This window comes from Nicotiana attenuata, unplaced genomic scaffold (assembly GCF_001879085.1).
Source record: "Nicotiana attenuata strain UT unplaced genomic scaffold, NIATTr2, whole genome shotgun sequence".
Taxonomy (NCBI): Eukaryota; Viridiplantae; Streptophyta; class Magnoliopsida; order Solanales; family Solanaceae; genus Nicotiana; species Nicotiana attenuata.
In genome coordinates, this window is record NW_017671337.1 from 6,500 (window position 1) to 29,153 (window position 22,654).

The 22,654-nt window shown below is 39.8% G+C and overlaps 1 protein-coding gene across 1 annotated transcript; it reads right to left on the reverse strand.

Moving 5' to 3' along the window:
- Positions 1–7,539: 7,539 nt before the first annotated feature.
- Positions 7,540–22,426, reverse strand: LOC109207640. The gene is made up of 3 exons (XM_019370590.1): positions 22,356–22,426; positions 20,351–20,534; positions 7,540–8,169 (listed from the first exon to the last, which is right to left on the reverse strand). The coding sequence occupies exons 1-3, from the start codon at positions 22,424–22,426 to the stop codon at positions 7,540–7,542; spliced, it is 885 nt and encodes a 294-aa protein (XP_019226135.1).
- Positions 22,427–22,654: the final 228 nt, after the last annotated feature.

The following is a 22,654-nucleotide window of genomic DNA, read 5'->3' on the forward strand; positions in this document are numbered from 1 at the left end:
AAAAAAATAAAAAAGATACATTAAAAGTTCAAAAAATAAAAAACAATTAAAGGAACTCATATAAAATAAAATATTTAGCATGTTTTACAAGTATAAATAATACAATATTGTTAAAGTTACTATAAAATATAAATTAACTATAATCTCTTAACTTCCAAAAAATTAAAAATTATAATTTCTTGAAAAAATATTATCAAACTGCATATTTTACTTCTTTAAAAGCAAATACTCAATAAATTTTATCAGCATTGTAATTTAAAATATTACTCCTTCATGGGTAAATATAAAATTATTTTTAAATAGTAAAATAAGAAATGTATGACAATTTTGAGAGACATAGAACTAAGACATTGATATTTATCAAGTAAAGACATAAATTTTGGTTATCTATCTTTAGAAGAAATATTCAACTGATATCCACCCTCACGATATTTCAATTAGTAAATATGCAATACTATGGTTCGTTATTTGAGTTATTCACAATTTTTATATTACTATAGATAAAAAAAACCTTTAATCATTCATTTGTTAAAGAATTTTAAGAGTCAACGGTGCAAATTAATGAATTCAACACATGATTTGCATAGGCAATATCAGGCGAGTCCTGAGCGTTGAGCGTTAGGTGTGTTTAGGGTGCACAGTCAGGCGTTTGGGGCCGTAAGTCTCACAGAACTAAGCCCCACACATGAGTCTCATAGCGTTTTGATAGTGTCCCGCCCTGGGGGATTCATCAAGACACCCTAGTCAGAGCAGTTAAGCAAATTTAAGATCATACAATTTAAGGTACTTATACAAGAGTCAAAAACTGAGCCTAAGCGTCACAGCCAAAGTACTCACTATTCTCAAGGCATAACAAAGTCAAGAGATATTGCTTCATTTCAAAACAAAACACAATGGCTCCTATTCCCAAAAAAAAACTAACTACACCCGGTTCAAATAAAACCATTGGAAAAGAACCGTGGTTTAAAGAAAAACCAAGGGGTAATTGCTACACTACCTAACAAAACAAAAAATCTTTTTGGTATTTTCTTTAGACTTACTTCCCTCAAGAAAACTGTCTAGAAGATCCGTCATCAGGAAAAGTCCAATCTTTTTTTTTTAAAAAAAATACAGCTAAAGTAGCATGAAAAATCACCCAGACAATCTCCTCACCCCACACTTAAAATTGTGCATTGTCCCCAATGCACACCCATACATACAAGAGGGTAAAAGAAACTCCCTGGTAGGCCAAAGGCCGAAGCACTAGCAGTTCGTGGGGTACTCAGACTTCTCCCAAGCTTGGTCCTTCGTGTGGGTACCTCACACTTAGTTCCAACCATTTGGTTTGCTGATGCATCCTTCCAATACCTTTGCTTTCCATGCTCCTAGAAAATAAAAAAATTGACACTACAAAAATAATACAATTAAAAAAATAAAAAAATAAATAAAAGAAAGCAATAAAGCCGGGTTGTTGCCTCCCAACAAGCGCTTGATTTAACGTCGTCGCACGACGCGAATCACTTTTTGCCTCCACCTCGAGCTTATGAATTGAACCCCCAATTTGGCATCAAGTTTTCGGTTATGCTCCAGGGGTGGAGGAACAAATCTAATTGGTCCAAGCAACCATTGTACTATTCTATACTTCTTGGCTTTTAGATGAGGTATGTAGTCCTGTCTTTCTGGTAAGAAAAATTCCAGAATATAGGCACCTTGTTCTTCATTCCTTGACTTCTCAATCGGCTCGGATGACTCTATTTTCATATCGTCATCCCAGCACAATGTATAAAAATGTTTGGAGTGAGGACCAATGCGCTCACACACATGAACTTCAGGACTTTCAGCATCCTCAACATCAATGAGTCAACAAAATTTGTATCCTCGATGTCCTTGGCTGACTCTAGTCTCACTTCTTCAACATTGACATCTTCAAATTCTAGTTGGCTAGGTTGTTGATGTTCTGCTTTGACCTCCCCAATTAATACCTCAAATTCATGCTTTTCTTGGCTACTATAATCAATATTGGATTGTTGAGCATTAAAAGCTCCAACCACTTGACTCAATTGAGCCTCCAACTTGCGAATAGTTGCCTCTTGCCTTTCTATGTACAATTGTTTCTCATTGTTTTGTTCCAGAAGACACTTTAGCATATCCTTGATTTCCTTCAGGTCCGCATTCCCAGGTTCTTTGTTCCTATTAACTTCACAAGAAAAGGTGGAACCATCGTAGTAAGGGGTTGGGGGAAATAAGAAATATAAGCACAACCATGAAGGTGACCATTTTTACCACCACACGCATCACACACATTCCACAAATAAGATTGAGTTGGTGCACATAACTCGCTCTTAGGAACGTTTTAAAAATTTTGCCACAGGTGGTTTCCTTCACAATATGTATGTAGATCAATAGTAGAATTATCTACACCTAAATTCCCATAATTACAAGATGCCATATTTTTCAAATCAACAGTTATAAAAAAATAAAAAAAAAATAAAAAAAAGGACGATGCGATCGTTGCGAATATAATTCGGTTTACAAGTCCGGAGTCAAATCCCACAGAGAACTAAGGTTTAGCTACAACTGTTCACTATCACCAAGAAGACAAGCTTGAATAATTTCTAACTTATAGATATTAAGATTCTTCTGTTTAACTAATTAACTACCAAATTAAAATAGTAAATTAACAACTAACGATACTGAGGTTTAGAGAAAAGATTAAGGAGGTCTAGAGTTATGATTTCCCAATTATCGGAATCCTTCCCGCTATGTCTTCTATAATTTCGCCTAAGTATTCTCTACCGACCATGAGCACTCTTATTACCGTAAATCTCTCCCGAGTAATTACGACAATTTACTAGACGCACTCTCCCGAGCTACGCTAGCTGGCTTTTAATACAGCTCACTTCAGATCGCACCCAAGGCTTCGTTATCCCTAATCCCGCCTTTAAACCCTCGGTTATTGATCCCTCATATACTCTGGGAGTGGTGTTGTTCAACAATTACCTAAATATGCACTCTCTCCCGAGTTATGCATACTAAATAGGCACAACTAATTGAGAGCTATTCAATCAACCACAATATAAACGTAGTTGAACAAATAGAGAAAAAGTATGGCTCAATTATATAAAAACATAACAAGAATTTATCCTACAAAAGGTTCTATCAAAACTCTAGATAACAAATTAGCTATTCATAATAGTATGTAAAACTACAATACTAAAAGTCATAACCAACAATGAAAAATAGGAAGAGGAAGGAAAAACTCGTAGAAGAATTCTCCGCCTTGCTCCCTAATGTGTTCTTGCCTCCAAGGGTGTTGTCTAACCCTAAAGTAGTGTCTCTCCGCCTCCTTAGGTCTAATTTGTGTCCAGAATATGTCCCCTTCTTGTTCTTGGCCGGCCTCCTTTGTTTAATATAGGGTTTAGGACTTAAAATCCCATGTTTTGCACTTTAGTCCCTGAAATTTTCGCTTCCTGCCGCGTTTTTGCCGCGGTCGCGGTGGAACCGCGGCCAAACATGCCCTCTAATTCTTCAGTTGTCCGCGACCATCTTCTACCGCGGTTCTGCCGCGGTTGCGGCAAAAAGGCGGTTTTTCACCCTGTTCCGTTTGGAATTTGGAAAAACGTAAAACATGAAAATTGTAGCCCTTTGCGTTAGCTTTCCAACCATATATTATGGAGCCCAAATGGAGTTCTGAGCAAAAAGTTATGTCTATTTTACTAGACAGTGCGAAATATGCCTCCTCAAGTCTTCGTTCGTACTTAATTATCAAATTTGACCCCCGAACACGATCCCGGCTTAATTCCTTGAGCTTTTACTCAGACTTCAAAGCTTCAAATCACTTAAATTCATTCCATAACATCTATATAGCTTGGAATCACGCCTACAAGGCATAAAACACACAATTAGTGCAAAACACTAGCGATTAAAGCGCAAACTCAATTAAAGTACAGTAAATTCGAGTGTAATAAGCGACTAAAATATGCAATTATAGCCTATCATCAAGGCACGTATACAAGATTTATGTAAGCAGTTTCGATTTATGTCACAACTTGAGTACTTGTATTGTATGCCGGTTTGAGTTTGGTGCTGTGGCTTGTGGGATTCAAGATATTTACTTCATGTCTCGAATTGATGTTTACTTTATATATTTTCAAAGCAGTGGTATGTTTTATATACAAATATTACTCTCTTTGTCCCACTTAATGTGATATATATTTTTTAGTCTAAAAAGAAAATATCGTCATTTATATATTTTTAGAAATAATTTAATCTTAAATTTTTCTTTTCATCTTTAATGACATGATGGCCCTGTTTGGCCATAATTGTTTTCCCACTAATGTGCCACATGGCGTACCGGAGTGCGCCGTGCTAGTGCAAATTTTTTGCAGAGTGACAAACTTTGCCCCTCTGATAAAATCCCACGTGCGCGGTGCATGGTGCACGCATGGGGCGGCATATTAGTACAAAATAGTGCCCAACTTTTCACTTCGGCTTGGAAAGGTTTATTTCATCCGGACCAGTTCTTACATGGTATAAATACACCAAAAATATAATTTCTAGAGGAGTTTTGACCTAGGAACGTTTGGGAGAGAATTGGAGGTGTTAGTTTGAGTGCCCGTATGGATTACTAAAGAACTTGGTTCTTTATCGTGTTCCTTAAGCGTAAAGTAAACAAGCAATAAAATAAACACAGCGACTTTTACATGGAAATCACCCCGCTCAAAAGATGCAAAAACCACGACCTACCACGTAGGATTTTCAAATCCAACTCCACTAGAACAATGAGCCAAACTGTATCAATTACAAGGCTGTAATTAAATAATCTCCAGTACTCCTACTACTCCTATTTGATTCACAAGTTACTCTAACTTGTAAAGCAAAATACTTACTCCAACAAATTATTTATGACACTTGATTACAACTCAATTTTCTAAAAACACATTCACTAGACTGACTCGGGAAGAATACAAGGCAAGCACTCAACACGAGTAAACAACTTATAACTACTTTGTTGATGTGTAAAAGGATAGTTCAGAAATTCAAAGTCGATCCTATTTAGAACACAACTTGAGATTTTCTAGGAGTCCTACTCATAGTCAGCTTCCTCTTTAATAGAACTCCTACACAAGCTTTGGGACTTTAGTCTCTAACTGAATTATCCATATCTTCTTGAAAAATGGCCTTTTTACTTATAGTAGCCATCTTCCACCAAACTCCGACCTGGATAACTTTGAGATAAATAGCCTGTTTGGCCAAGCTTCTTTTTGGCCAAAAGTGTTTTTTTTTTGCCAAAAGCACTTTTGGCCAAAAATTGAGGTGTTTGGCCAAGCTTTTGGAAGGAAAAAAAGCGCTTTTGAGGAGAAGCAGAAGCAGTTTTGGAGAAGCAGAAAAAAGTAGCTTCTCTCCAAAAGTACTTTTTTGAGAAGCACTTTTGAGAAAAATACACTTAGAAGCAGTTTTTTAAAGCTTGGCCCGACACTAATTGCTGCTCAGAAGTGTTTTTCAAACTAATTAGCCAAACACAAACTGCTTCTCACCAAAAGTACTTTTGAGAAAAGCACTTCTCAAAATAAGCTGATTTTTGCAGCTTGGCCAAACGGGCTAAAAGTTACTGTCTTGTACAGACGTACAAGTATCTGATTCTTTCTCCTGAGGAGCTGGTTCTTCAGAACAGCTAAGAATCTACGTTGAGGACCTGGTTATTTGAACATTGAGTCATACTCTGTTAATTATCAAAAATATAATACTCAAATAAATTTCCCCTTTTTGATGATGACAAACTTTGTACGCAGCAGAGCCAAATAATCACATCAAAGAACTAGATAATCATAACAAGTACTATTGACACCGTATGTTCACAACACCTTCTAACCTTATCTTCCTCCTTTTGGCATCATCGAAAACACACAAAAAATGTTAGACATTAAACACAGATAATGTAAGATTCAAGGCCAAATAGGATACAACACAAGCTTAAGAAAGGGAAAATAGACTAGGCTGATGATCCAATATAGTACATACTAGTAAAGCAGAGCAATATGAGACATTAAGTAGTGCCAAAAGAAGCTCGAGCCTTGTCTTCATCATTAGAACAAAACAAACTAAGCATACTGCAAACTAATCAGACTAAGACAAAAAGAACAAAAGATAAGGCATCACTGAAATAGCAAAAGAACTAAGGACACTGTGAAGGAACATGTTCATGGGTTAGAAGTAGAGGGGGTCAAAGCTTTTATGAGGGTGGAAATTTGTTGAGCATGAGCCTCCCTGTCTCTTTTGACCTCTTCCCTGAGTTGCTTTGTTTCCTTTTCAGCTCATTATTGTCTTCATGAAGCTTGGCATTCTCTTCACCAGCCAATTCCAGCCTTTTGCTGAGTTCTGCAACCCTACTGCTCCCAGGAAGAATAGCAGATCATATGGTTCCTCTAGCCTTGATCTCCTCATACCCACACTGCTTGCGAGTAACAACATCCAAAACATCATTGTTTTTTCCAAACTTAAGCTCAGGTAAAGCAATGTTGAGCTTGTCAACAACTCAGCCAATATGAAACTATATGGCATAGCATGCTTGGGTTTGGAAGTATCTGCAGCTCTTGCCATAGCTGAATCATCAAGCTAGGAAGATTGATAGGTCTACCAGTGTTAAGCAGTTCCATTACAGCCATGTCCAGCAGAGTAGCTTCATGCCTTCTCTCAGACCTCTGAAGAATGGAGTTGACAAAATGAAACAATAACTTGGGGAAGGGAGTCATATCTGTCCTGTACACTTTCTGGGAGCATCTAGTTCAAACTTTTGGGAGACCTTCATGGTGACCACAATGCCAGTGTCAACATCATTGTCTATGGTTGGCCACTTCTTCTTCAAGTAATTGTCAAATCCCAAAGAAGAGATATTCAGAAGCATCCCCAGCTATTCAGCATCAAACTCCATGTCAAAGCCCCCCACCTTACTCTTGACTACCTTCCCATCAAACGTGAAATTGGCATAGAACTCCACCACAACAGGAACATATTTGTGCTTCCACCTTTGTAGCTCAAGTTTTTCAACCAGTTGAGCCATCCCCTTCTTATCAGTGTTCGCAAGAATCTTCCCATTTAGCACTTTTCTATTCCTGAACTCTGTGAGTCGATCAACTGCAGCTGGCACATTCTTTCTTGTCTTACCCCTACTGGCCCTTGTAGAAGAGGTAGCGGGTTTGGTGACTTTGGCACCCTTTTTCTTTGGTGTACAGACTTTGTTGGCATGCAGAGTCGGATTCATCTTCTCCATCCACCTTAACAACAGGTTTCACAATTGAAACCTTCTTCTTTGGTTTCTTCCCACTTCTGGACTCCTTAATAATTTGTGCATCAACAGTCTTTCTTTTATTCCTTGTGCGAGGAGTTCTGGAAGGAACAACCACTCATTTCCTTGTTGAGGTTGCTGACTTTGTAGCTTTCACAGGGGTCTTCCTGGACTTCTTCCCTACCTTAGATAGTGGCACATCTTAATCACTGCTAACTTCTTCATCTCCAGTGAAAGGAGTCAACAGAGACCTAGGTTCTTGAGCCCTTGTCTCTTTAAAAAATTTCTTCTGAGAGGGCTATGACGGTGTTTCCAATTGTCATGGAGCCTCCATATTCCTTACTCACATTTCGCTCTTCTTCCTCACTCTTTTCAACACCTCCTTCACTCTCACTTACTTTTTCTTGATCCTCACCTTCACTTTCAGAAACCTCCTCTTCTTCACCAAGATTTTCTTCTTTTGCAGAATCATTAGCCTCTTCACCTGTCTTATCCTCTGTATCACTCTCCTTCTCATCTTCAGATGCTCCCTCATTCTCACTTTTTTCTTCTTCTTTGGCTATGTTTTGAGCATCATGTTCCTCATGACTGTTCGTAGCTTTTTCTTCTTTTTCACCCCCATCATCTTCCGCATCCTTAGTCCAACTAAAGGAAAGACCATCAGAAGCCCCCTTTTGCACAAGTTCTTTACTTCCTTCCCCCTCAACCACAGGTTCCACAGCCATTGTATCTACCTTCTTCCCTAGATCCCCTGCACACTTTTCTATAGTGAATTTCTCCACTTGTGTCTTCTCACTTGTGGGTGGGAGAGTATTTAGGGGTGCAACATCTATAGTAGACACCAAAATATCTAATGTGGAAAGAGGATGTTGTACTTGATCAGTAGTAACATTCACTGATTCCCCCTAAACCACAGATTTCTTGTCTACAGTGTCACCCTGCATAGTAGCATCAAGCACTTTCTTGATAGATTTTCTTGGAGTGGCTTTGACCTTTGTTGACTTCGAGGTATTTCTCGTAGGAGTCTCGGGTGCATGGGTAGTTATTTTTAGAGGACGGGATACAATGGAGGTGGGAATGATGGGAACAACCTGAATAGTAGGAACATCAGATAATGATGTAGGTATAGTGGAGGATATCGAAGGAGAAGGAACATGTGTAGGTGTGGTTTCTCTTGATTGCTGGGCATTTTTTTTGATTTGGGCTTCAAGATTTTGTGTTTTTGTAACAACCCGACCAGTTGTTTTGAGCTCTAGCGCGTTGTTAGGCAGTTTGAGGCCTTGAGTATCTTCACTTAATGTATTACGACTTGTACGTATGGTCGGAATTGGATTTCATAAAGTTTAGAGACGATTTGGAAAGAAATCTCTAATTTCGGAAGCTTTAAGTTGGAAAAATTGACTAGGATTTAACTTTTGAGTAAACGACCTTGGAATCGGGATTTAAAAGTTTCAACAGGTTCATATGGTGATTTTGGACTTGGGTGTATGTCAGGATCGGGGTTTGGATGACCCGGGAGCGTTACGACACTTATTGTGGAAAGTTGGCATTTTAGAAGAATTTCTTAAATTTGGGTTGAAGTGTATTTTAATGTTATCGATGTCCGTTTGGGATTCTGAGCCTGATCCATATGGTGATTCTGGTCTTAGGAGCGCGCCCGGATGTGATTTGGAGGTCTGTAGGTCATTTCGGGATCATTTGGCGAAAGTTGGAAGTTTGATGATTTTTGTGAAATTTAACCGAGAGTGTACTTTTTGATATCGGGTTGCGATTTCGATTTCGGAAGTTTGTATAGGTTCTTAATATCGAATGTGACTTGTCTGTAAAATTTGAGGTCAATTGGACGTGATTTAATAGGTTTCGGCATCGGATGTGGAACTTAGAAGTTCAATAGTTCATTATGCTTGAATCGATGCGCAATTTGTAGTTTTGATGTTGTTTGACGTGGTTTGAGGCTTCAACTAAGTTTGTATTGCAGTTTGCGATGTGTTGGTATAGTTGGATAAGGTCCCGAGGACCTCGGGTGGATTCTGGATAGTCAACAGATCGAGTTTGGACTTGGAAGAAGTGCTGAGGCAGCTCATATCAGGTGCAATCACACCTGTGTGGAAAGGGTCGCATATGCGGCGATGTGGTCGTAGAAGCGACATTTAGACTTAGCTGGGATGGCCGAAGATGCGAGGATATTTTTGCATCTACGTGCTCGCAGATGCGATGAAAACTCTGCATAAGCGAAATGCGAACTGGACAGCTAGAGTAGCAGAAGCGTAAGGTCTCCGCATGTGCAAGACTGCAGGGGCGCGTTTTGCATCGCAGGTGCGGAGCTGTGCTGGGCAGAGGGTATGTGGAGGTGCGAGGTTTTGGCTGCACCTGCAAGACCGTAGATGCGGTGAAACAGCCGCATGTGCGATAGTCGGGCTGGACAGTGTTCTTTTAAAACAAAGGGTTTGGCTCAATTCCACTTCATTTCGTCCATGGGAGCCGATTTTGGAGCAATTTTAGAGTGCCATCTTCATCAACTATTATGGGGTAAGGGATTTCTTCACATTGTAAGTTGAATACATGGTTTTTATATGGATTCAAGCATACAAATTGGTAGAAATTGTGAGATTTTGAAGGAAACCTAGAAATTGATACTTTTGTGTTTTGACCACAAATTTGGGCATGGAATTGGGATTAAATTATATATTTGAGTTAGTAATTTTATGGGTAATGTTTATCTTCAAAAATTTTTGGAATCCGGGCACGTGGGCCCGATGGTTGGCTTTATTGATTTTTTGAGCGGAGTTGGAAATTGTTATAATTTGATTTATAATGAGTATTAGTGCATATATTTATGGATTTGCACATTGAATGACTAGTTTTGGAGCGATGGGCAGCGGTTTGAGGTGTTAGAGCGGCGTTGGAGCCGGTTATGGTTTCGGAGCGAAGTAAGTCTGCTGTCTAACTCAGTGAGGGGGAAAACAACCCCTAGGTGATGTAATTGATAGGTGTTACTTTTGGCGGGGGCTACATACCCACGAGGTGACGAGAGTCGGTACATAGCTAGATTCATGTTATTGTCCGGGTAGACTTAGTTTTACACCATCTATACTTGTATTATAAGGGTTATCCTTGCTCGTTTATGTTACACCCCATGCTTTCGTACGTAAGAGTACGTCTTAAGTCAATTGATGTAAGACTAAAAATGAGATCATCTTTGGAAGTATATAAAGTAAGTTATCATGTTACATATATTGAAGATCATGAACAACAAGTAGAAAGAGGGATGGAAGGTTTAGAAGCTAAGGAATTGAAGAAAATAGTGTTTCGTCGAAAGTCGACAAGTTGGGAATGTTATAACATGTACTTTTGGGGTGAGACTAGGGTGCTTAAAATGATAAAAAGGTTATTTTATGAGTTATGTTAGTCGTATGTTATGTTCTGAAGTCAATCGAGGTGTGGAACAAAAGTCTATGAAGGTCATCACAAGTCACGTTCATAAGTTTTACTGAAAATTTGGGTCAAATGTAACTGCGACTTTCTCCCAATATACTTAGAGTTATGGGGTGTTCAAGCCATCAAATTGAAGCTCTATGGGTCTATTTTCTAACTCATTAAACCGTTTGTCAATATGACATCGGATTAGAGAGATATATGCATTTTTACGAGACTGCACAGGCTGCTAGGTGACAAGTAGGTGTGTCACCTACTTACTCAAATGAAAGTCCAAAAAGGGGCTATTTTCGGGTCGGCCAAAGAGACAAATTTAAGGCTTATCTCATGCAATATAACACCCATTACATAACACAATAACCATACCTAAACCCCTGCAAACATCCTCCCAAAAATTTCTCAAAAATCCTAATTGATTTTCTCTCCTTTTCAAGTTCTAATTGGAGGTAAAACCTAGAGTTAGAAGAACCAAGATAGGAGCTGAGTCATCCAACAAATAAGGTAAGTTTACTTATCTCTTTCATCCATTTTTTCTGCTGTAAATGCATGGTAAGTCGTTCTATATTTGTATGAGCTCACGGGACGGTTATCGAAAGCCGTGAGTTCGAGTTATTCACTTGTAGCGGACTGTTTTGTGGACCGTTTTGTGTTGCCTTTGGGCTGCGTATTTTACTATTGTTTTGGAGGAGGAAGGGTGTGGAGAAACACCACATAAATTCAGGGTGGTGGTCTGGTCGTTCGTCGTAACATTTTCGGGCTGTTTGACACTACTACGGTGGTCGTTGTATTTGAAGAGATTGGGATGTGTTGGGCTGTTTTATAGTATTTTGTGGTGTATATAAGGCTGGAAAATAATGTATATATGTTGTTATTGTTGTGTTCTTGTGTTGTTGGTGTTATCTTGAATTTGGAGGAAGTAAGGATTATAGGGGAGATGCTGGGCGTTTTAATACAAAATAAGCTTGTCGTTCATTGTGGTAAGGTATGTTAAGGCTAAGCCTTTCCTTCATTTTGGCATGATCCCATAACTACATGTGCTTGATACCGAGGCATACAGAGAAGTTCTTATTCCTGAATTTATGTACATTATCCTAGTCTCATAAGCTACAGTATTCTCCCTTATCGGGACTTTATATTCAGTTTAGTTTTGTCTTCTTTTAGCCAAGAGAGAAGAGAGTCTATATATACATATATATAGTATTACAGTATTTTCACCACCATCGAGCAATAAACGATGGGCAGGCCCCTATTGGGCAACCTCTGATCAGATGGTAAGTTATATACCAAGCCTACTGTGGTCGAGCGCCTATGAGCGAGCCAGAATGGCTGAGATACAGAGCCTAGTATGGCCGAACGCCTATGAGCGAGCCTACTATGGCAGAGCAGTTACATATGCCGAGCCTTATAGGGTCGGACAACTATTTTACTTACTATATTGAGAGAGATGAGTCAGTATCAACAGGTAAGTATATCTTCAATTATATCGGATTTACCAGGTTTATACCTTGGAGTCCATTTTATATATACAGGTTTGATGGGTAGGTCGAAACCCTGTCCCAGCCATGATACAGTTCAATTATCCCTAGAGGCTTGTAGATGAGTCTTGTACATTTTTTATATCAGTATTGTGGCTTTACCAGACCTATGTAGATGTTTAGTTTGATATTGCTAGTTGAAGGTTTTCAGATGATTCAGAATATGTCCTCATCGGCCTAAGTTGAGGGTTACCCTTCTAGAGTTCATAGTTACAGAGTGGTATGCTCAGGCCGAGTATGGAATCGGGTGCCGACCATGCCTCTTCAGGTTTGGGGCGTGACAGTTTAATTCCTTTATTTCGCATTACGTCTTGAGACTAGACGTGCGTAGAGTGATAGACTTGCTATCGTAGAGATTTGACGAGTTTCATGATTAGCCGCAGAATAATTGTGTTCCTCTTATGAATTTCTCCCCTGCTATGCGTTTTTAGCGAAAGGTTTTCCTTGTAAATTGCAACTCATACATTTATTCGTGAGTAGGGTCAAGGACCCGTTAAAGCTTCTTATTCTAATGGGATCGGGCCGTTTGCCTCGGCAGGATTATGTTCCACACTACCATGGGAGCGGGCCGTTTGCCTCGGGAGTATAATAGATGCATCTATGGTTCGTGCCGTTTGACCCTCGGTAGTGCACAGATTATGATGGGATCGGGTCGTACACCTCCAAATTTCTATAAAATACTCTCATGGAATCGTGCGTAATATTTGACAAGAAGTCAGTGTATCGAGAGCTTGAGTCTATTGTAGAAAGGAGGAATGTTTCACGTACTTACACTTGTTTATTTTGTTTGTTTACTCTGGCGCATATCTGTTTACTTCTTATTATAACTGTCATATTGGACCATTAGTAAGTGTCGATATCGATCTCTGGTCACTACTTCTCTAGGGTTAGGCTACTTACTAACTGGAAACGCATTGATTTACGTACTCATGCTACACTTGCTGCACTTTTTTTGTGCAGGTGCATATATGTCTGGTGGTCTTTTAGGCGCAGAGGCGCAGATATTGCGGGGACATACCATGAGCTACATTTCATGTTATGATTCGCAGCCTACAGAGTCTCCATTAGAGTTAATTATATTCTCCTGTCTAATTTGAATTCCGGACAGATATTGTATTTTATTATATTTCCTAGTTGATGCTCATGCACTTGTGACATCAGATTTTGGGGGTTCCTAAGGGTGGTTCGTTATTGTAGTAGTGAAAATATCATCATTTACCCTATAAATTCTATTTCTTACTATTTAATTGATGAAAATTATGATTTCAAAAGTACTAAAAAGAGTAATTAAGTCAATCATACCGTTGGCTTGCTTGACGGCGGTGTTAGGCGCCATCACGACCTTTAGTGGATTTTGGGTCGTGACAGCTTGGTATTAGAGCATTAGGTTCACATAGGTCTCACGAGTCATGAGCAAGACTAGTAGAGTCTTGCGGAACGGTACGAAGACGTTTGTACTTATCTTCGAGAGGCTACAGGGCTATTAGAAGCACTTTCCTTCTTGATTCCTCATCGTGCGATTTGATTCCTTTGAGGCTTATGCCTTTATATCCTTCTTACTCATTCTTATATGATGTTCAGCGCTCGAGTCAATTGGGCATCGAGGATTTATAGTGGTACTACAGACGGAGAGCAAGGTGTTTCTCCCTACGCATTCGAGCAAGTTATTATCTTCTTCTTGTGGAAGGAGGTTCTATCATTTCAGCTCAGTAACTGTATTTTTGATGGCTTCAAGGCTACACGTAGGTTTCTATAATGTTCAGGCGTTGTTATCGCACACTGTTTATGTAATGGTAGGGTGCTTGTTTATGTGTCAAGGCAGTAAATGACTTGAAAGGAGGATTTATCGGTGCATGATTTAGGGATTCAACATTTAAATGCTGCGGAGGAAAGATAATCGGTCTATGAATACTCAGTCTTGGGTTGACGGAGTACCGAGACTTGATATTCTTTAGAGTGGTGGAATTCTTATTTTGATGTGGTATCATCATCCTTGTTCGAATGCATTAAGGTTCATCGGTGTTATGGACTCTTTTGATTTGCCTTCGGGGCACGATGTTGTGAAATAGTTCCTAATAAGCGATTGTCAGATGTGGAAGGTATATGTTGGCTTCAGGATCGAATCAATGTTTGTAATATTGATGGCTAGGAAAAGATGATCTTCGAGGAGGCTTATAGTTGGTAGTAATTTATCAGGTCAGGTGCTACACTGATGGATTTTGCTTTGAGGCAGTATTTGGGCAGCAAAAGATGAGGAAGGACATGGCGGAAGGTGCCTCGCAGTGATTGAATTGCTAGTAGGTCAAGTATGGAAAGTAGAGATCGAGAAGTTGCTTAAAGGAGAGGGTTTAACCAAAGTGGGAGAGTGGTAAAGTAGCATATGGGTTCTGTGGTAGGATAGCCACACGCCTTGAGGAAAGTTCAGAGCAATTTGGGAATCATGGTGGGCAGTGACTAGGTCCACGGATTTTATTTGGATGCAACATGACTTTGAATTTAGAATTGTTGGACTTTCAGTTGATGTCAATGGGGAAGAATGAATCTTGGTGGTTCCCAGGTGTCATGTAATTGTAGCTTCAAGATAATTGGGGGAGCCCCACCGTCTACGATTGGACTGCATGGTTGACTACCTATGCGGTTTTTGGTTATCGGTGTATCGACTAAGGAAAGAAAACATTAATGGTGATTCGAGCAAAGGATTTGAGGAATGTGTGCTATATTTGGCTTTATCTAGGTTTTGGGAAGACTCGGAGTTTATGCTTAATGTAGATGTGATGTACAAGGAGAGGAATTCAGCCGGTTGCTTTTTTGAGAGGGTGTTCATGTGCTAGCAGAGCCTTGGAGTTGATTATATTCAGGACCAAGTCAGAGTGGGTGACTCTCAACTCCTAGTGGGTTCAAGAAAATTAAAGTGCGGTGCCTAAGGATTTCGGTCCGTGGTGTGGTTAGGTATCAAGCTTTTTCAATGGATTATGAAAGGGACTTAGAGTGTTCCATGTTATCATCGGTGTGCGGTGCAGAATTTGAGAAATGGGAGAAAATAACTTCGGATTCGTAGAGGAATTATCAAAATGGGTGTACCAGTTGAAGATGCTATTGTGCACACAAGGAGGGTATGAGATGGTTCGTGGGTTTTGAGGCAATGTGGTCTCGTGAATTGGGTCACTCAGGATGAGTGTGGATTGAGTTCGTTATATTTTGAATGGAGCTATTATTATTTCTAAGGCAAGTCCGGAGTAAATTAGAAGAAGTTGGTTCGGTTTGCAATGGTTGAATCTGCATGGTGGTGGCAATGATCAGTTCCTTCGGCGTGTTAAGTTATGCAGGTGATTTGTAGCGGAACGTGCGAGGCTTGACAGTCGCCGTGATTTGATTTATTTGGAGGCATTCGATTATTGTGGCATGTTATGTCTAGATGGATCCTGGAAGAGTTATTGTGGTTTAGACCACTACTTGAGGTTTGTATTTTCTGCGGTTATGGGAATTCAATCGCGTGTTGCAATAGTTCTCCTGAAATGAGTTAAGTGAAAGGTTTCTATATGATGAAGTGTTTATTCTATTAATGGTTCAGGAGTTATGATGAAATTCTTGTACTCTTGTGTATTGGCATGTTAGGTGCAGTGAGCGGCATGTGAATTGGAAGTTGAGGATCAAGGTTGCGGTTCGGTGTTGATAAGAATGTCACGAGCTCAGATGAGCAGGAAAGAATGCAGATGTTTAGAGTAAGTTGGTATTGTCTTTAGCGTCACCTGAGATCGGTGTCCTGTGTAAGAGGCTTTGTGTACTGATGTGCGGATTCTCGATTCGCTTTACATCATTGTATGGCCGGAGGTATGGATGTGCAGACTTTGCTGCCTGTTGCGGAAGGTCGTGGGGGCGTATCCCACAGGAAGATTGTATAAGTGTGACATGTAGTCACTTGATTGATTAAAGATTGAAACCAAGTATGGAGATTACGGTACCATCGCTAATGTGAGAGTTTAGGCTTGGAAGGCGCTCTATTCATTTGGTTGTGAACTGTGGAAGTTTGTTCTGGATTGGACGACAACCCTTATGTATCATGAATAGGGTTGTTGTGGATCCTTGGAATGTTATTAGCCCAGTGCGGTACGATCAGAATCGGCTTGAGATTTGTGGATGGGTCTAAATGTGAATGTGTGCTCTATATCAGGCGGGGTGTGTTCGTTCGGCATAGCGTTGCTTATGGAGGAGTCTTCGAGCGTTGGATGTTATTTTGGTCGTCAGCTATTTCATGTAATACTCTATTGTGCCATGTGGGTGGTGAGACGACTTGATTATTCACACATGTGTTGAGGTCCCGCATATATGTGTTGTTATGTGAGAAGGATGGCTCTCGAGATGCAGATCATATATCGCACCTTAGTTGTGCTTGGGTTTCGTAGCGTATGGCGCTATCCGTCTCCCCAGGATTTGTGTTATGCACTTGGCGTGCTTGTGGTCAATATTCAGACATTTCATGAGTATAAGCATTACGACTTGATGTGTGTTTTCTTCTTGATTGCTATGTGCGGATTGGGTGGCATGCCACCACGGTTATCATTATTTGGATTGGGTTGCACGCCACAACAGTATCATTATTGGATCGGGTTGCACACCGCAACGGGTATCATTGTTTCGATCGGGTTGCACGCTGCAACGGTATCATGGTTGGATCGGGTTGCACGCTGCAGCGGTATCATGTGTGGATTGGGTTACACGCCGCAACAGTTAAAAGTTGAGCATAGTTTCTTACACTCATTTTGTGTGCCTTGTTTTCATCCTTGAGGTAGGTTCATAGCACCTATTCGGTCGTTTTATTCGTTGCGCGGGCAGGGTAATTCCCTATCAGAGTTCGTTTTCTTATGTATCACATTCGAGTTTGTAGCTTGTTTTCGCATTGTGGCATCATATAAGATCTTGGTCAATGTTGAGGTGGCTTATTTCCGAGCAGCTTGTACTAGGTGAGACGAGATTTATGGACCTAAAATCAGTGCAATCAGATTTATATAAGATATATTAAAGAGCAAGTATCGTTATCCAGTTCAGAATGAGGTAATGGTCCTTAACAGGAGGAGAGACTCCATGAGTTGCTGATTTGGCAGGTGGTTATGAGTTTCTACATATCTCATCCATCGTGGAAGTATTGCAAGAGTTAAAACAGGGCTTATAAAGTTCAGAGACAATTTGGAAAGAAATCTCTAATTTCGGAAGCTTTAAGTTGGAAGAATTGACTAGGATTTGACTTTTGAGTAAACGACCTCGAAATCAGGATTTGAAAGTTCCAACAGGTTCATATGGTGATTATGGACTTGGACGTATGTCCGGATCGGGGTTTGGATGACACGGAGCGTTACGACACTTATAATGGCAAGGAGTGGTCGATGCAGCTTTTACCCAAAAGGTCGGGATCGATATCCACAAGGAGCTAATATTGGTTGGAAGTTGGGTTTCTATCCAATCTAGCTACGCGTGCTGCTTTTAATTGCACTTCTAACCATGCTTGGTTTTGTTTCTATTCTACTTTTAATGCTAGTGATTGTTGAAAATAATTTAAGTACAATGTTTTTGCAGGAGTTATCTCATTGATAAAAATCACTAGAGAAGTGACTTACACCTAGGCGAGTATCTAATGGGGTCTAGAGTTTAGGACAAGCTTGTTATATTCGGGGTCATGATATAACCTTTACACATAATTACTCACTCTATACTTCTCGGTAGTTTGAGTGACTTTGCCCTAATTGGCTTTCTCAAGCCCAATTGGGTGTTCAAACAATGCAAGCAAAATTGGCTCAAGTCGGGTATTACTATCTCTAGGTCTAACCCTTTAATTGGGGCTATCAATCTCTTGAATGCACCCCAATTCNTTTTCTCAAGAAGAGTCTAAGTCATAAAGGCATGAATCAGTGTTTGCAACCACCAATTCTACAATTAAAGCATGAATCAAGCTAAATATCACTAACCCATAAACAATTAAGCCCTAAAATTGAAGACCCATTAAATACCCACACTAGGGTTGGGTCACAACCCTAGCTAATGGGTTTAGCTACTCATAATCAAGGTAGTGATCAAAGATGGAGATAAAATATAAGCCATAAAAGTTGATTACAAGAATAAAATCTAAGAATGATAGCTAAAGCTGCTCTAAAATTACTCTAAGTGGCAAAATACGGCTGTTCACGAGCTCCTCAGACAAAAGATAACCTAAAAATGTGAAAAATATCTATTTATACACAGCTGAAATTACTGGACAAAATACCCCTACGGAGGTTCTGTTGTGAGCGGAATACTGAGCGCCTCAGCGTATAGCCTTTCGCGGCCGGCACAAAACAAGCGGGGACCGTGTTTCTTCACTTTTGTACTTGGTTTGGACTTGATTTCACGGGCAGCGTAAAAGTTGCCGCCTCCGCATTAGCATCAGCCGCAGCCGCGTAATTTTGCCCCTTATGTAAATCACCACTAATGTAAGCTCACTCAACTTGAAATCGTATAGGGCTTTTACGGGAATGTAATGAAGGCTTTTGGTTAAAGGTAAGATATATCGGTCTATGAAGGTTTCCTCTTTCCTTAAGCACTTCAGTTTTCTTATTTCGACACACACTTTCTTGACTCTTTGAATCATTTTCTTCTTCCTTGTTCATGATAATCATTCTTTTTCCTTTTTCTACTCATTCCAAGCCTTTCATCATTGCTTTCATTGAATCCCTTCATTTTTTCTATTTTATTCACTTTCTTTTTGATTTTTAGGCTTTTCTTTCTTTTTCTTTTTGCCTTCCCTTTTCTTTATTTTGTACCTTTTATCACTTTTGCATTCCTCGTCTCTCCCCCCAAACTTATGTTTTTGCCAATTGTGCTAAGGAAAGATCGTGTGCCAAGAGAGGGTCATTACATAACGGATAAAGGTGTGTATCATGGTTATTGAAAGAACAGGGCTTCGGCTCAACGGGGTTAACTAGGGATATCATATTTGGGTGGCTATGGATGCTTTCAAGTTTCAAGTTGGATCAAGGAGAGCCTATATTCATTTCTCAAGTCGAGCTACACTTAGAATTTTGCCTAGACAAACACTCAGGGCAAGTTCTAGACTTATTGGCACAGGACTTTGACTTGCAAATAAAAACCTGATCACGCGCAACTATGCCTTGTAAAAGACAAAGCGATCGTTGCAAATATAATCCGGTTTTTCAAGTCAGAAGTCGAATCCTCAAGGAACTAACCCATCTATTACAACTCTTAGTGATGCTAGTACAAGTTCAAACAATTTCCAGATGCAAGATTTTTTATCAATGAATAGGGAGATTTGTTTAACTAATGTAAAAGGATATTAAAACTAACAATATTCTAAATTAAAGATAATTCGATGGTAAAAAGATCTAGGGTATTGATTTCCCCAATTGCTAGCTTAATTCTTAACTCTTTTGCTATAATCTCGCAGTGATACTCTATGAGGATTATGAGCTATGGGTTACCGCAATTATCTCTCGATCAACTACGATAATTTACTAGAGCATTCTATCGAACTACTCTAGATGATAATTTATGTAGCTCTGAATTATCCCACCAAAGTTTCGTTATCTCTAACACTTTTAAATTCAAGTAATGAATCTCTTCAATTACCCAAAAGTGGTGTTGTTAAACAACAATCTAACCCAGTATTCTTTCTCAAGCAACATAAGGCAGTTAGACACAATTAATCGAGGGCCCACTCAATTAATACCATGCAAAACATAGTTGAACAATCATATAATAAACCCGGCTCGATTATAATAAAATTAAGTCAAAACTTCATCTAACAATTGATTCCATCAACCCTAGATTAAATGTTTAGCTACTCATGGGAAAAGAAGATAAAAACATAAAATAATTCATAGTTCATGAAAATAATGATAACAAGAAGAATAATGAAAAACTCCAATGGTGTCTTGATCTTCTCACACTTGTTCTTGCCTCCAATTCAGTCTAAAAACAAGCTTAACCTTCACTTGGGCGGGTTTGTTGAGTTTATATAAGGTTAGGATAAGTTTTCCACGTTTAACACTTTAGCCCTTATACTTCTTGGCTTTCTCCAGATCGACCGCGGTCGCGAGACAACCGCGGCGCGACCGCTGTGATTTATAACCATTCTGTTTTCTGCTTTCTTCCACCGCGTTCCAGCTGCGGTCCGACCGCGATCGCGGTGGACTGTTGTCCAGTTTTTCTTCGCCTTTTCTTGCTCGTTTTCGTCCGGGCTCTTCTCGATTGGCCTTGTATCTTCATTTTGACCCCAAAACACTGTATATCTTCCTCCTAACTCGGAGTAGCTCCTGCAAAGCATAAAAACCTCACTTAAAGTATTTTGTTATCATTTAGCACTTAAATCATCAGTAAGGTGTGGTTAATTTAGAGCATAGATAGCATCTACATCGCATAATATAGGCTACTTTAACACTCCACACTTAAATCGTTGCTAGTCCTCTAGCAACAAAACCACACTCTATATGCCTAATCATCTCCGGGTCACTTCCCTACTCCTTATACCAAGAACAATTCACATAGATAGACTACCTTAGCGTAACCTCCTAACCTCAAGAGTGGACTCCCTCTCTAGCCACGTAATGTCCCTAACCGGCTTTCATACTCTCAGTCAGAGGTCCAGACTTACCTTTCCTTCATGAAACACGTGCCTACTCACCACAAAAGAGACTTGTGTCATGTCATTATAATTCACAAACTGAGGAATTCAAACAAGTAAGATTTCACTTACCCTCAGAAATAAATTTTTATGCCACAAACAACACACCATAGGCTTGCCCATAGTGTAATACTCGACTAATCGAGCCCATTTGGTCTAGAATCAAGTAGGACTTTATTTGGTTATAATGTTGGCTGCGGGACAGGTAGGATACATATGGGTATAATGACTACACCTCCCTAAGCACTTCAATACACTTTCCACTTTTAAGCCCATACCTTATCAAACCTTCATTCCACCTTTACATCATTAAGTTAAACCCCCTACTTCTTTAAGCACACTTTCTCTTTTGAAGACCACCACCATTTTGAGACTTATTCTTTAAAAATTATTTAGCTCAGTCTCTTCTTTCTCTTTTTTTTTTTAAGATTCTGGTGGCTTCTAATATTATTTATCACACACTGCACCCCTTTTGTTTTTATGTCTTGTTGGTTCCACTCAAAAGCCCAACCAACTACCCCACACTTTAACTTTTCCATATTCATTACAATTCAAGTGCTTATAAGAGGTGATAGGGTTCAAAGAGATTGGTACTTCAAAACTTGGTAAGGCTTGTAATGTGGTTTCCAAGGAAACAGGATTACAGGCTCAAAGGGGTTAACTAGGATATATACACTCTGGTGGGTAAAAACATATATAGATAGGTTCAACAAAGAAACGCCTAGATCATTTTCTAGACCAATTAAGACTACCATTTCGCTTCGTACACACACAGGGAAAGTTCTAGGCATTGAGTGTTAGCATAGAATACACAAAGCCTCACTCACACATGGCACATGACTCAATTCAGTTAGGACCATCCGACACTCTGCTCAAAGTGTTTAAGCCAACTCAAGAACACACAATTTAAGGCTTTATTGCTAGAGTCAACTAATGAGCCTAAGTGTCAAACTAAAGCAATCTCTATTCAAGGTACCATGGAGTCAAGGGTTCCTATTTCTAATCTTTCCTCGCCCAAAAGTTCCTAAACTGCAAAAGAAAAAAAACTAACTACACCCGGTTGAAATGGAAACCCTTGGAAAAGAACCATGGTTTAAAGAAAAATCAAGGGGGAGTTGATACACTACCTAACAGAATTAAATCTTTTTTTTTGTTCAATTTAGGTCCCTCAAGAGACCCGTCGAGAGGTGTCCGTCTTCGGGCCAAGTCGAAGTTGATTAAAAACAACCAACAACACCAAGCAAATTTATACAATTGTACAACAACAACAATCAACAACACTCATCCCCCACCTCACACTTAAAGATTTGGCATGTCCTCATGTCAAAGAATTTAAAGCAGAGTAAGGTAAGGGGACTTCCCTGGTGCTCAGTCTTGATTGGAGACGGTGCCAGGATCGAGGTGACACGCTCGTCCTAGCGCCCGAAGCCAGCCCATGATCTTTTTCTTTGACCTGGCATTTTGACTGGCCAAAGTGTCAACTCTGGCAGTTAGGTCATTGACTGACGTGCGTAGGCCATCCATCTTCTATTCCAAAGCTGTCATCCGGGTACTCCGACGGGCCTGTGATGGCCCCGCCTCATCAGCAGTCTGCCCAGGTGGGGTGGCAGCCTGCGTAGCTCCCTCATCATCCTCGTCGGTATCATCATCAACCACCACAACCTGCTCTTTCCCAACTGTGATCTTGCTAGCCTTGAACGGGGCTTTCAATGGCACTTTCCCATCTACTATGGGATTTTCAGGAACTCGTGA